The sequence below is a fragment of the Rhizophagus irregularis genome, chromosome 4 (assembly GCF_026210795.1).
Source record: "Rhizophagus irregularis chromosome 4, complete sequence".
Classification (NCBI taxonomy): domain Eukaryota; kingdom Fungi; phylum Glomeromycota; class Glomeromycetes; order Glomerales; family Glomeraceae; genus Rhizophagus; species Rhizophagus irregularis.
This window is the reverse complement of record NC_089432.1, coordinates 418,616-433,747: the sequence shown is the minus strand read 5'-3', so window position 1 is coordinate 433,747 and position 15,132 is coordinate 418,616. Positions and strand designations below refer to the sequence as shown.

General features: G+C 25.3%; 3 protein-coding genes across 3 annotated transcripts; 1 reads left to right on the top strand and 2 right to left on the bottom strand.

Annotated features, from left to right (window-relative positions):
- Positions 1-1,621: 1,621 nt before the first annotated feature.
- Positions 1,622-3,244, top strand: OCT59_023472 (uncharacterized protein; the record flags this gene model as incomplete). The annotated part of the gene is made up of 5 exons (XM_066134710.1): positions 1,622-2,122; positions 2,191-2,242; positions 2,774-3,049; positions 3,117-3,161; positions 3,231-3,244. The coding sequence occupies 5 exons, from the start codon at positions 1,622-1,624 to the stop codon at positions 3,242-3,244; spliced, it is 888 nt and encodes a 295-aa protein (XP_065990807.1).
- Positions 3,245-6,796: 3,552 nt separating this feature from the next.
- Positions 6,797-9,063, bottom strand: OCT59_023471 (uncharacterized protein; the record flags this gene model as incomplete). Its single annotated transcript, XM_025330275.2, has 6 exons — positions 6,797-7,146; positions 7,339-7,929; positions 8,009-8,339; positions 8,427-8,611; positions 8,683-8,746; positions 8,848-9,063. 6 exons carry the CDS (start codon positions 9,061-9,063, stop codon positions 6,797-6,799), a joined length of 1,737 nt encoding a protein of 578 aa, XP_025180864.2.
- Positions 9,064-11,672: 2,609 nt separating this feature from the next.
- On the bottom strand, positions 11,673-13,863 carry OCT59_023470 (uncharacterized protein; the record flags this gene model as incomplete). The annotated part of the gene is made up of 5 exons (XM_025310583.2): positions 11,673-12,772; positions 12,843-13,167; positions 13,249-13,433; positions 13,510-13,573; positions 13,657-13,863. 5 exons carry the CDS (start codon positions 13,861-13,863, stop codon positions 11,673-11,675), a joined length of 1,881 nt encoding a protein of 626 aa, XP_025180865.2.
- Positions 13,864-15,132: the final 1,269 nt, after the last annotated feature.

Genomic DNA, 15,132 nt, shown 5'->3' with positions numbered 1-15,132 from the left:
CGATTTTTTATTCGATAATCGATTTAAATCGATTAGTTTCGATTAATTCGATTTTGATAGAATCGATTCCAATCTCTACCCTAATTCTGCACCTTAATCCAATCCTACATTCCTAATTCTTCACCAATATGTCAATTATTATCCATGGTATTTGGTTAAAGGGAATTCACGAGGAGAGTTCGTGAAAATTTGTAAATAATGAAAAGAAAGTTGTAAGAAATAAAAAAAATTAAAAGAAAATTCATGGGAAATGAGAAAGAAATGTAAAAATGAAAAAAATCATGAGAAATGAGAGTAAAATTCGTGAAAAATGAAAAAATGTTTTATAATAGAATCGAAAGTAATACAAATATAAAACTGTAAACTAAGTCCCGGAGATAACTAGTGGAAACCTCATACTATGAAGGTGTTCGTATAATTCTTTTTTTGAACCGAAGTTCAACAAAAATGTTTATAGATAAATTGAGCTTATTATAGTTCCACATGAAATCATATGATATGATAAAATTAGATACTGGTATTCCCCGGTATAGTGTTCAAATTACTTTTTAATAATCATATTACCTAAATAAAAATCATATAAAATATATTTAAAAAAAAAATATTTATTTTGATTACATTACAATACTTGCCTGAAAGGCAAAAGATCAAAAAAAACCATTAGAAAATATTAGTAAAATAAAAATAAAAATTAAAAAAAAATGAGGAAAAAAGGTGTTGCAGCGTCAATCTGATCACTGATCCAACCTAAAAGTTGAAAGAATAAAAAAAACCATGGGCTTAACAAAAACTGGAATGAACAAAAAAAATAAAAATTCCAGCCCAAAAAAAAGAAAGAAATATTAGATATATTAAAAAATAAAAATTTCGATTTTGAAAAACCAGAGAATAAAAAAAAAATTTTAAATAATTAAAAAAAAATAAATAAATTTACTGTAATAAAAGATTAGAAAAAATGGATAAATAAAAAAATTTAATAAAAAATTAAAAAAATCCGATTTTCAATAGATCGGAAAAAGAAAAATAAAAGTTTAACAAAAGTTTAAAAATCCGGTTTTTAAAAAGACCAAAAAAATTTAATAAAAAATTAAAAAAAAATTTGATTTATAAAATCGGAAAAATGGAAAGAAAAAAAAATTGAATTATGGTTTAACCATTATCTCAGTTTAACCGTTAAAGAAAAACCAAAAAAAATTTCGGTTTAATTGGAAAAAAATAAAAAAATTATTAAATAGATTTAGTTGGTTTAACCATTAAGGGAAAGGCTGAAAGGAATAAAAATAAAAAAAAGTCTTGGAAAAAGAAAATAAGATATCTAGACTAAAAATTATCCAATCAAAAATTCCTTAGCAGGACGACGGGACGGTCGGGTATGACATGATAGCCAATCAAATGTAATAGATCAGGTGCAGACGCATCATATGTTTCATGTTGCACATTATTTATCACATCTAATTAGAACTAGTCCTTTTTTATAATTTTGTTGCCGATCTTGAAAGCATTCAACATAAAATAACGTTTCACCATTTTTTTTTATTCTTTTTTCAATTTACTTTTTGTAATTTTACATACAAATTAATAACATATTTTTTGTTTAACTGTTAATAAATTATTTATTAAAATGGATGAAATTAAACTAAGTGATGATGTATTTGAGCAAATAAAAGAGTTCGATCATGATCATTTGACTGAAGAACAAAAATCGTTAATTGATGAACTAATAATAGACAAAGAATTAAATGAACGATATAAAAATAATGGGTTATGTAAAAATTGTAAGCAGCCTAAAACTAGTTATAATTATTGTCGGTTATGTGATTCACAATATTTTAAACAAAATTTCAAAAATTGGACAAGTGGAAATCATGTCGTTGATGAATTTATTCAAAAAGCACAATTAAAAGCTGAAAAACTCAAAAGTGTTATAGAATGGATTGAATATGATAAATTTGAAGATGTTGAATATTTAGCAAAAGGGGGATTTGGAACTACTTTTAAAGCAGTTTGGAAAGATGGTCCTTGGACAATAAATAATTCTCAATTGGAAAGGGAAGGTGAAACAAAAGTTGCTTTAAAGTGTTTACATAACTCACAAGGTATTACGACAGAATTCTTAAAAGAAGTAAGTTATTTTCATTAAATTTAAATTAGCCTTTATAAATGTTAAACTAACTATAATTTTCTTTTAAGGTTGAATCAAACATTTTAGTATATGATTCTGGTTGGATAGTTCGTTGTTTTGGTATTACCAAAGATCCAAAAACAAATAATTTTATGATGGTAATGGAATTAAAAAATGGTAGCTTAAGACAACATTTAAATAACAACTTCATTTCACTGGATTGGGAAAAAAAGTTGTGGAATTTACTTCATATTGTAAATGGTCTTAATGATATTCATAAAAAAGGATTAATTCGTCATGATTTTCATTGTGGAAATATATTAAGCGATTTTAGCGACATGGCTTTTATTACTGATTTGGGATTAAGTCAACCGGCAAATGTCAAATCCTCTCAAAATAATAATAAAAAAATATATGGAGTATTACCTTATGTAGCTCCGGAAGTTTTAAGAGGAAAAGAATATACTCAAAAAAGCGATATTTATGGATTTGGAATCATTGCATATGAAATTTGTACAGGTTTCCCTCCTTATTATGATATAGCTCATGATGAATTTTTAGCAATGAAAATTTGTAAAGGGTTGAGGCCAAAGTCTAATTATAAAATTCCTCAATTAATTTTTGACATTATTAATCAATGTTGGGATGCAGACCCTTTAAAACGACCTAATGCATCTGAATTAAATAATTTATTTTTGAATTTATGGGATGATATTTGCAATAAAATGGATTCTGTAATTTATGGGCAAGTTAAAGAAGCAGATGATATTAATAAAAAGTTATCTATTTCATCACCTCTAATATCTACCGGTACTATATCATATATGACACATCCTCAAGCAGTTTACACAAGTAGACTTTTAGATTTTAAAAATCTTCCAGAACCAAAAAATGCCGATAATAATAATGATTTAATAGAATATTCAGGTAAATATATATAGTTTTCTGTAATAATTTAAATTTATTTTACAATGCTAACAACTAACATTTATAGATTCCTTAAAAATGGATTTTACTAAACTTGATATTAATTCTAAAGGTAATTACTTTTGTATGTGATTTTTTTTTTGATTTATTAAATTTTAATTAAAACTATCTTTTATTATAGAAGAAAGTAATTAATCTCAATTAAAGTATAAAAGATATCGTATTTATGCTTATTATGTACCGTAAAGTCCCGATTATAAGCACCCCCGAATATAAGCACCCCCAGATTTTTATATTACCCGAAAGTAAGCACCCTTGACCAACACTATGATAATTTTGGCCAATACTACAATATACCAAATATATAAATTTACCCAAATATAAGCACCCCTATAACAAAAAAAGGTTGCTTATATTCGGGACTTTACGGTAATTATTTATTTTAATTGTATTTGTATTTTGCAATCAGAGATTGAAAGAATTATTTATGATTTGGATTTAATATAAATTTCCTTATTTAACGGTCTTCTAGATTGGAATCCTTCACAAAAGTCCGATTCAGATTTCAATCAGAATTTCTAATTATGGTAATCTTTAAGAAAAAAATCGTTTATTAAAAAGAAATCTTAGTATTATATAATATTATTAAGAAACCTCTACTTATTAAAAATTTCGTATTTACTTATTAAGAAAAATTTTTGTATTGTGTTTATAAAAAATTATCAATAAATTTGTTAAAATTTATTTACTAAAAACCTATCAATGACGTGATTTATTATCTAGTTGAAAAAAATGAAATTATTTAGATCGTAAATTTCCAAAATAAAAACCATTTTTTTTGGCAAATTAAAAAAACACGATTTACAGTATTAAAAAAAAGTTAATAAGTTTAAACAATATAAGTTAAATGACGATTCATAAGCTTCTCCTGAAACTATCGCTAAGGCTATGAAGTTGACAAACAAACAGTACATAGTAATTTAAATATTTAATATACAGTATTTAATGTATTTGATTGATTTATAAAAAAAATAAAAAATAAATCAGAGGACTATTTTTATTAAAAAAAAATTACATAAATTTATACTTTTTTTAGCTTATGATCTAATTAGAAGCTGATGAAAAACTAACTAAATTAATAATTAATATGAACAATCATTTTATTGTAGATGTGTATGTATTCAAATATTTGTATTACTACTATCAACATATATAATTTCCAAAGTTGTATTCTTATATTCCATCAAAATTTTATATTTTGTTCATTTTTGTATTGATTATATGATAGATATGATAAAAACTAAATTTTATGTTGTAAAAGTATGATAAAAGGAATGAATGCACTTGACAAATTAGTACCTTAGTACCACATTTGCCTGAACATTATTTACTTAACGGTAAATAACACACGATCCTGTTCTGGATGGTTTGAAGTTTAATTTTGACCAAAACTACTAAAAATTAGGATTTTCATCAAAATATTTATTTATTTATTTTTTTTTGATCTAATTAATAAATTTTATTTTTTTTTTATTTTATTCAAAAAGGATGAAACCTTACTAATTTTGTGAAGAATTCTAACTAGAGGTATAAATAAATTCAGTGCTCATAAGAGGCTCACTCTTTCTTTGTGTAAAAAAGAAAAAAAGAAAAAAAAGAATCAAACCAGCTATCGTTGGAGAGACTACGCCGCTAAGATACCTAACACAAAGGGGTTAACCAATGAAAAAAGAAATTCATAGTAAAACAAAAAACTTTAATTTATCCGTATTTTTCTTTCATCAAAGGTACCATATGTAAATACTGACAAGTACGGAATGGTTTATTTAGAAGAGGGCAATTTTTTTGATAATACTCCTAATTATGTTGTGCCAGTGTAAAGTGGAGAAAGAAACCTCTTCATCAGAAGCGTTTGGAGAAGAATAATTTGGTCGACATCTTAAATAGACATTAGGTTGACTGAGAATTTCTTGATCTGATGCTGAAATGTCAAACTAACATTAGTATTCTTAGGTCAGTGAGCTTTTCGATAATTCGAATAGGGCCTTAAGGGCAATAGGAGTAAGTTGAGAAAGTCTTTCTTTATCTTTTTTCTTACGACGATCTTGGCGAGTTCGAACACTTCTGCTTCCTTGATTTAAGATTAAGCTGATAGCCGTCATAACTGGCTTTTTTGCTTTTTTTAATTTCCGACGAAAATTTTCTCTACATTTTTGTCATTTCGCCTCTCGAGATAATGGTGGTTGTAAGAAAGTCTTGAATTTGTTTTAGCAAAAAGCATTTTTATTCGTAGTTGCTGGTGTATACGAGAAAGGTGCTAATGACCTTTATGTTCTTTCCTCTAATGAAGCCGAGTAATACGATTCTAACGTTCTATTTGTTTGTATGAATGTATTATGTCAAACTTAAAGTTTTTATATTCCTTATAATAGACTCCTTTGTATTTGTTGATAGTGTGATCCAAGAATAGCCATTTCACCTCTTATATTGATAGAGAATGTTTATATTTCCTAATTGTAACGGTATAATCAACGCCTAAGCGTTACTATGAACTTGTTTTGGTTTGTTGACTTGAGCGTCCATTAGTTGTTAGCGTATTTTTTTAAAAGCTATAGAAACTATTTTATTACTATCAAATTATAAAGAAGTGAAGAGTTATATTCCGATCCAGCCTAATACCAATCCATATTTGTTGAATACCCCACTCCATATACAAATATTTTTATTTTTTCAAGTAAAAAAAAAAACGAGGAATAAAAGAAACAACTTCATTTACAGTATTTATTATATTTTCATCATTTCGTCCCATCATTAATAAGCCAGAATAGCGAGTTTTTGTTGCAAAAAATTTTGAGTAAACTTCAGATATAGCGTTAGTCGGATAGTTTGCTAATCTTATAATATCATTACATAGACATACATAGCCTGGCAAAAATATATTATTGTCTTTATTGCAAGCAACTATTGAGCGTTGCTTAATTGTTTGTTTTACTTGAATAGGAAAGTAAGATGTACAGTATTTCTTTAGAATTGGTAAAGGCTGCCATCAATAGCGAGGATATGGCTCATAATGGTATTTTTCAACAATTACACCGACCTGGTGATATAAGACGTCGTTTTGGCATTATATTATGGGTGGGGAACTTAGTACGCGCGAGATGCAAAAACAGCTTTTTATTATTATCGTAATTAACCCCGAATTTTATTAAATTAATATGGTCCTCATTTTTTTCATTATTAGATTTTGCAAACAGGAATTTGTACAAAACAGAGTCATTTATTTTTTAAAAATTAAAATTTAAAATTTTCACAAACTTTGATCATTTTGGATGATAGAACAAATATGTATATTGTATATATATTTCAAATTAGTAAAAAAAGTATGATTTAATGTTCATAAAAATCAGAAAGAACTAAAGATTGTAATCTTACCATTAAACAGATATTGTATTAAAATTTAAGAAGGATGAAATTATGTTAATAATTATATTCTTATAATGACAGTGATGCGTATATTCATAGAAAAACGTTACTATAATAATTTACGTTCACTTGAAATTAATATAGAACTAGAAAGATTAAAGAAAAGAGTTTTCCATAAAGTTAATTTACAAATTATATGTAAAATACAATATATTGTAATATTTATAATATTGTAATATTTTTATTATACTAGGAATATTTTAATAAATTTAATATTCAAGACTACACAAAGATTCATTATATAATCCCAAAATCTTAAATATTTTAATCCATATTTTTTAAAAGTTTTTCTAATTTACATTGAGCATTACCATGACCTTGCATAGCAGATTTTTCATACCAGTAAATTGATTTATTTATATTTTTCTTAACTAAAATTCCTTTTTCATAACACTTTCCTAAATTATACATTCCATAAGTATTTCCTAAATCTGCTGCCTTTTGATATAATTCAAATGCTTTTTGATAATTAATAACAGTTCCCAATCCATTTTTGTAACAACAAGCTAAATTATTTAATCCATGTGAATTTTCTAAATTTGCCGCCATTTGATATAATTCAAATGCTTTTTGTTCATTAGCTTCAATTCCAATTCCATTGTCATAACAAAGTCCTAAATTATTCATTCCATTTGAATTTTCTAAATCAGCAACTTTTTTATATAAGGTAAATGCTTGATATCCATTAACACTAGTTCCAATTCCATTATAAAAACAATATCCTAGTAAATTTATTCCACTTGAATAATTTTTTTTTGCTAATTTTAAGGATAATTTATATGCCTTTCTATGATCTTTATTAATACCATCACCATCCATGTACATATTAATAAGGTCATATTGAGCTGCACTATTATTTAAATCTGATGCTTTCTTATATAACTCAAATGCTTTTAGTTTATTAGATTCTACTTCAATTCCTTGATAATTAAAATATCCAAGTAAATAAATATAATTTGACTTTTTTTGATTATTAATAAGCCAATTATAGATTTCTTGTGAATTCAACTTATAATTATCAATACAATTAAAAATAGCTTGCCTTCTTATCATTTCTTCTTTTCCTTCATTCGCTTTTTTAAAATATAAATCAACCAATTCATCGACTATAATACTTAAATCTTCTTCAAAAATACTTTTACTAATATTTTGAATAATAGGTCCCATTTCTTTTGTATTTATTTTATCGAAATTTTGAATGTTTTGAGATAAATTTTCATGTGGTAAATCCAAATTATAATTTTGATTATTAATTGATAATTGAGGATTTAATTCATAATTAATATCTGTTTGATAATAATCCTCCATTATTACATTTGATTTTGTAATAATTGCTTTTAATTTAGCGATAACTTGATCCATATTTGGTCTATCATCTGGTTCACAGTTCCAACATTCTAATTAAATAAGACATTAAATTAACAATCATTATTAATAATTCAAAATATTAAATTGTTAAATATATTTAATATTTACCAGTATAAAGATTAGAATAATTGATAGGAGTATTTGGAACAATTTTTTCTCTATATCCTTGCGAAATTTGTGTAGCTAAATTAGCATCATACATTTCATCTTTAAATGGTGATTGACCACTTGATAACTCCCACAAAAGAACTCCAATACTGTAAACGTCACTCTTCTTATTTGATGAGTATGGTTTAATACTAACAAATTTTTTTGGATCGATATAAGGAATCATACCAACCAAATCAGAATGTTGATTGGATGCCTCCTTAATTCTCTTTGATAATCCAAAGTCAATTAATTTGATATTATTTTTATAAACTAATATATTACTAGAATTCTATTATAAAATATGAAATAAATTATAAGCGAATAATAAAAATAAATTGCAAATAAAATAATAAAGTCAATAAAATAAATGTATTACCAAAACACAATGTACAATTTCTTTATCATGTAAATATGATATAGTACAAACTAATTGATAGGCCAATTTGTATTTATTTTCCCAAGTAAGGTTTTCATAATTTTCTTTCAAATAGTTTTGAAGGGTGATATCACCAACATACTCCGTTACTAATAAATATTTTTCTAATTGGTCGTTTTCATTTTCTAATTTTTAAAGAGAAATTTTAATTTTATTAATACATTTTTTTACCACTATCTTTTTTAATAATTTATACCTTTATCTGTAATTCCAAAAAATTGAATAATATTTCTATGAACGATTTTATGGTGAAGTTTAAACTAAATTATAAATATTTTATATGAATCTGTAAGTGATATTAATATATTTAAATATAAAAAAAAACCGAGATATTGTTATTATAATAATTATGTAATTTCACCTCATGAATTATTTCTTTTATGGTTATATCGTCGAAGTCAAATGACTTTAACGTAAAATATTGTTCTGAATTCTTCAAGTTTGTACGATAAATTTTTCTAGAATTGCTTTTGCCAATTTTTTCAACATTGTAAAAATTTTTATATTCGTAAAATTTTATACAATTACTAGAAATAGCTTCCTTAATCAATTCACTTAAATCGTTAGCAGCTTGCATTTTATTTGAATTTGCAAGAAGTAAAAAAAAATTTTTGTTTAGGCATAAAAATAACGTAAATGATTTATTTATTTGCGTACAGTAGTACTAATTAATTGCAGATCAATTAGATCAATTGGTATGGTTATTGGTTAAACCAATATGCATGTTTTTGTCGTACAATATGTATTAACTATTACGCAATTGTTTAATTTAACCACCTGATAAGAATAGTAAATTTTCCAAGTTTATTAAATATGATGATGAACGATTCATTCATATTTGTGACATATAAAACGTGTTTTATAAAAACTTATTAGGGTTATTAAATGTTTCAAAACGAAGGGAAATAATATGATAAGACCGTGATAAGCTTATAAAATTTTTCACAGTAATTTATTTCTTGTTCAATAGGAGAGAATATGACAATAAAATAATTTAATTAATAAGCATAATTTATAATTTAATTTTCAATCCCAAAATTATTATATCATAAATTATTAAAAAATTCTTGCTCAAATTGATCGAATAGTTACTGATATGTTAATTTATATTTATTTTCCCAAGTCTTATTTTTATAAATTTCTTTCAAAATAATTTTGAAAAGTGTTATCATCAGCATGCTCCATTACTACTCCATTACTAATCAAATGTTCCTTCAATTGATCAGTTTCATTTTTTGATTTTTAAAATAACTAACATTATTAATACAATTTAAGCAAAATAATATGTCTATGTATTATTTTATAGTAAAGTTCAAATTAAATTTTATCGCCGTTTTCAAAATGATGTACGCAGTTTATTTGTGATTTGCATATTCAAATACAAATATTCGCCCGGTTTTTATCCAGCTTTTGTCCATATTTTGTCCATATTTTGTCCGGTTTCGTCCGGTTTTCGGGTTTCTTTTTTTTTTTATTCAAATTTAACTGCGTACACCATTTTGAAAACGGCGATAAATATAAGAACATTTATACATTATACTATAAATAATTTTAATAATAATAAATGAGCCATATAGATTATAGAATCATTATTATATTTTATATCTCATCCCTATAAAAAAAGAATGTCCGGAAATTGTAGCTGAAAACGTCCGGAAAATGTTTATTTGTCTGGAATATGTCCGGAATATTGCAATATTCCGGACGTTGGAAAATTTCCATTTTCCGGAAAATGTCCAGAAAATGTCTAGGAGGGTTCAGACCCAGCGTCCAGAAAGTGTCCGGAATATTGCAATTTTCTGGACGTTTTCCGGACACACGGACATTTTCCGGATGTTTTTAGCTACAATTTCCGGACATTTTTTTTTTACAGGGCATGAATACTTTCATTTATGGTTATATCGCTAAAGTCAAATGATTTTATATGTAAAATATATTTCAAGTTTGTACGTTAAAATTTTCCAGAATCACTACTACCAATTTTTTCGATGTTGTGAAAATCTTGATATTCGTATAAGGCCGAGCAAAAAAAAAAATTAGATTCTCGTGACCCGGCCAGGTCAGTTTTTCGAAAAATGGGAATTTTTTTTTTATAGTAAAAAATTTTATCATGTGATTATAAGTTATTGGCCAATGTGGCGTAAAAAAATTTTACAAATATAAAAAAAAATGCCGGCCGGCCGGGTCATTTTTAAAATTTTATGTCACGAGAATCTAAAAATATTTTTTGCCTTGCCTAATTCTAGAAATAGCTTCTTTAATTAATTCATTTAAATTATTAGCACTTACTTGTTATTAATTTTATCAGATGATTGATATAAGTATTGAAAATTTTTTGTGATTCATTGATTCATGAAGTACTAATTAATTACGGATCAATGGGTATACATATTTCGGGTCCTGTTAAACAAATAGCAGTAGTTGCAGTACATGATTCTCATGATGACACGATATCGTATGATTTTTGATACCGTTATATTTTGTACCTGTTTTCCAAATTACGCAAACAATACCCTTTTGTCCAGTTCAAATAATTACAGTCAGTTGAATCATTACTTGTTAAAGATCATAAATAGAAGATATTTTACATTTTATAGTAATAATACAACGATTTCATACTATGGAAGACAATACTGTACCTATAGAGTTTAATTTAGTCGTCTGATAACTGAAGTATTGAAGTTAAAATAAATTTAAGCTTGTTAGTAAGTATAAAAAAACCGTACGCATTTTTACAAAACCTTTCTTTTAAACTATTCATTCTTATTATCAAACTTATTTGAACGTTTAAATAAAAAGATTTTTATTCCAAAATTAACTGTTCAACTATAATTTATTATGAAGAACTTCATATTTCAGTTTATAAAGATAATTTTAAATAATCAGAACTGGAATGAAGGAAAATGATATGATAGGGTTGTGGTAATTCTTTACAGAAAACTTAATTTGATTGATCAATAATAATAAGACAATATGTCATAAATTTATGACAAAACATTTATCACATTCAATCTGCTGGTACTAGTAATCATGTTTCATAGAGCTTTTGGTCATCAAAACTCGAAATATCTTTAACTAAATGAAGTAAAATATTTTTATTTGGGTAACACGGTAAGGCAAAAATTTCTGGCAAATCATTATATCTTTATATTAAATATATCCCAAATTTTAAATAAATAATTAATATTATAAATTATTTAAAATCTTTTCTAATTTATCTTGAGCATCATTATGTCCTTGTTCAGCAGATTTAATATACCAGTAAGTTGCTTTGGTTATGTCTTTCTCAATTCCATTCCCAAATTCATACATCAAAGCGAGATTAAATTGAGCATGATCATTTCCTAGATCTGCTGCCTTTTGGTATAATTCAAATGCTTTTTGAATATCAATGTCAGCAGTTCCAACTCCATTTTCATAACAGATTCCTAAACTATTCATTCCATTTGCATTTCCTAGATCTGCTGCCTTTTGGTATAATTCAAATGCTTTTTGTTCATTAATATCAGTTCCAGTTCCTTTTTCATAACAAGTTCCTAAGTTATTTAATCCATTTGAATTTCCTAAATTTGCTGCTTTTTGATAAGATTCAAATGTTTTTTGTTCATTAATATCAGTCCCAATTCCATATTTGTAACAATATCCTAGTAGATTTATTCCACTTAAATATTCTTTTTCTGCTAAACCTAAAGACAATTCAAATGCCTTTTTATAATCTTTATCAACACCTTCTCCATCTATATACATATTAGCAAGATTATATTGTGCTGCATTATTTCCTAGTTTCGCTGCTTTCTGAAATAATTCAAGTGCTTTTTGTTTATTGGTTTCATCAACAATTCCTTGAAAATTAAAATATCCAAGTAAATAATAAAAATTTGAATCATCTTGATTATTAATAAGCCATTTATGAATTTCTTGTAATTTCAACCCATTATTATCAATATAATTAAGAATAGCTTGCTTTCTCATTTTTTCTTCTTTTCCTTTATTAACCTCCTCAAAATAAAGATCAACCAATTCATCAACAACAAAACTTAAGTCCTCTTCAAAAATATATTTATTGATATTTTGAGTTTTAGGTTCTATTTCTTTTATACTAATTTTATCAAAATTTTGAATGATTTGCATTATGTTATTATGAACAATATTAATATTTTTTATATTATTAAATTGTTGTATACTTAACAATTGCTTAAAGTTAACTGATTTTGTAATAATTTCTTTTAATTTAGCAAATACTTGAATCATATCTGGTCTATCATCTGGTTCACAGTTCCAACATTCTAAGTTAAACAAGATATTAACAATTATTATAAATCAAAATATAAAATTGTAAAAAGAAATTAAATTTACCAATATAAAGATTAGAATAATTGATAAGAGTATTTGGAACAATTTTTTCTCTATATCCTTGTAAAATTTGAGTAGCTAAATTAGCATCATATATTTCATCTTTAAATGGTGGCTGACCACTTGATATCTCCCACAAAAGAACTCCAATACTGTAAACATCACTCTTCTTATTTAGTAAATACGTTTTATTACTAATAGCAAACTTTTTTGGGTCAATATAAGGTATAATGTCGGATTTTTGATTGGATGCCTCTTTAATTCTCTTTGATAATCCAAAGTCGGTTAACTTTATGATATTTTTATAAACTAATATATTACTAGAATTCTATTATAAAAGAAAAAAATAAAATATAAGCAAATCATAAATTTACTAGTATAAATAAAGTTAATAAAATAGACGAATTACCAGACCACCATGTACAATTCCTTTGTCATGTAACCATGATATAGTACAAACTAATTGGTATGCTAATTTATATTTATTTTCCCAAGTTAGGTTTTTATATCCTTCTTTCAAATAGTTCTGGAGAGTATTGTCGCCAGCATATTCCATTACTAATAAATACTTCTTTATTTGGCTATCTTCATTTACTAATTATGAAAAAATATAATAATTAATTGTTGATATTTTAATGCTAATGTGTATATCTTCTTTAGTATTTTATACCTTTTTCCGTGATCCCAAAAAGTTGTCTAATATTCCTATGAACGATTTTGTGATGAAGTTCAAGCTAAAATTTTAATATAGCAATAAATTATACTATAAGTAATCTTTAATATTAAACAAGTTACAGAATTATCATTATATTTATACCTCATGAATAATTTCTTTCATGGTTATATCGTTAAAATCAAATGATTTTAACGTAAAATATTGTTCTGAATTCTTCAAGTTTGTACGATAAATTTCTCCGGAATCACTATTACCAATTTTTTCAACATTGTAAAAATTCTTGTATTCATAATATTTTATAGAGATAGCTTTTTCAATTGATTCATTTAAATTGTCAGCAGCTTGCATTTCAGATAATTTAATAGGACTGAATGAATGGATAAAAATGGCTATGAAGGTCCCGGGTCCAATATAGATGATATATTTGCCTTTGCGAAAAAAGTTAAAGAAGCGATAAAATGTAAATGTTTCCCAAGTTCAGAAAATAAAAAAAAATTCAAATGATTAATATAATAAGAAGTGAAAAAAAAAATTTTGTATATATTATGCAAATGTAAATAATTTATACAACTTATTTGTGTACAGGGTGTACAGTAGTACTAAACTAATTAATTAATTGATTGATTGCAGATCAATAAGTATAGTTACAGTATGTATTGTATGTTTTGGATTTATGCATGTACATGCATTAAATATTAATTAACTAAGTATGACAAAAATAATTAATAGTAAACCATCAATAAAAACCTCTATTTTGTATATATACTCGCCAAAATAGGAGTGTATTGGGCGGGCGGGTAATTTAATTTTCAAAGATTGGTATTTAGAAACTACCGTAGATAGTTTTTCTTATATTTTGGTACATAGTAGTTTATTCTTATTATTATTCCGTATTTTTAGTAGTTTATTCTTTTTCTATATTTTGTATTTTGATGATATTTTGTCAGTTTAACTCAGTGTTTTTAAAGTACTCTAAAACTTTCCTTGATGTAATTATTTTTAAGAGCTTCGTAATTAGCATATTATTAATGTTAAGATATTACAAAATAATTCTTTAATAAGGCCGTACCCAATATAATAATATCTTCTAACCGTGCCTTGTTAAGTCAATATAATTGTGCAATTATATTTTACTTAGATATTCTTCATTGATTGATATGACCATAATTTTAAACGTTCAAATAACTAATTATTAATTGGCGTATGTTAAAATTGTTATAATCGTTTCCTTGTAAGAGTTTTTAAAATTTAATATTCATATAAATATTATAGTTCTCGTGGAGTTCCCCTATTGTTCTACTAAATATCCGAAATGGGACTGCTACGATACTCTGATCTCAAAAAAATTCTGACATTTTGTATAAAAATAATTTTTATTTTTGCAGTGGATTTCTTTAAATTTTACAATATAATGCATTTTAATTGACGCATGGATGTGAATAATCCTGAATAAAAAGTCTATTATAGTCACAGAGTTACACTTAGTTACATTAACTAGCCATTCTGGGAAAATTAAAAAGCATAGTCAGGTGACAGCAATGTTACTTCTAGAAAACAATGAATGTGATATTAACTGAATAATAAAAGTATACAGATTTCATTCTTTTCTCTCAAAAA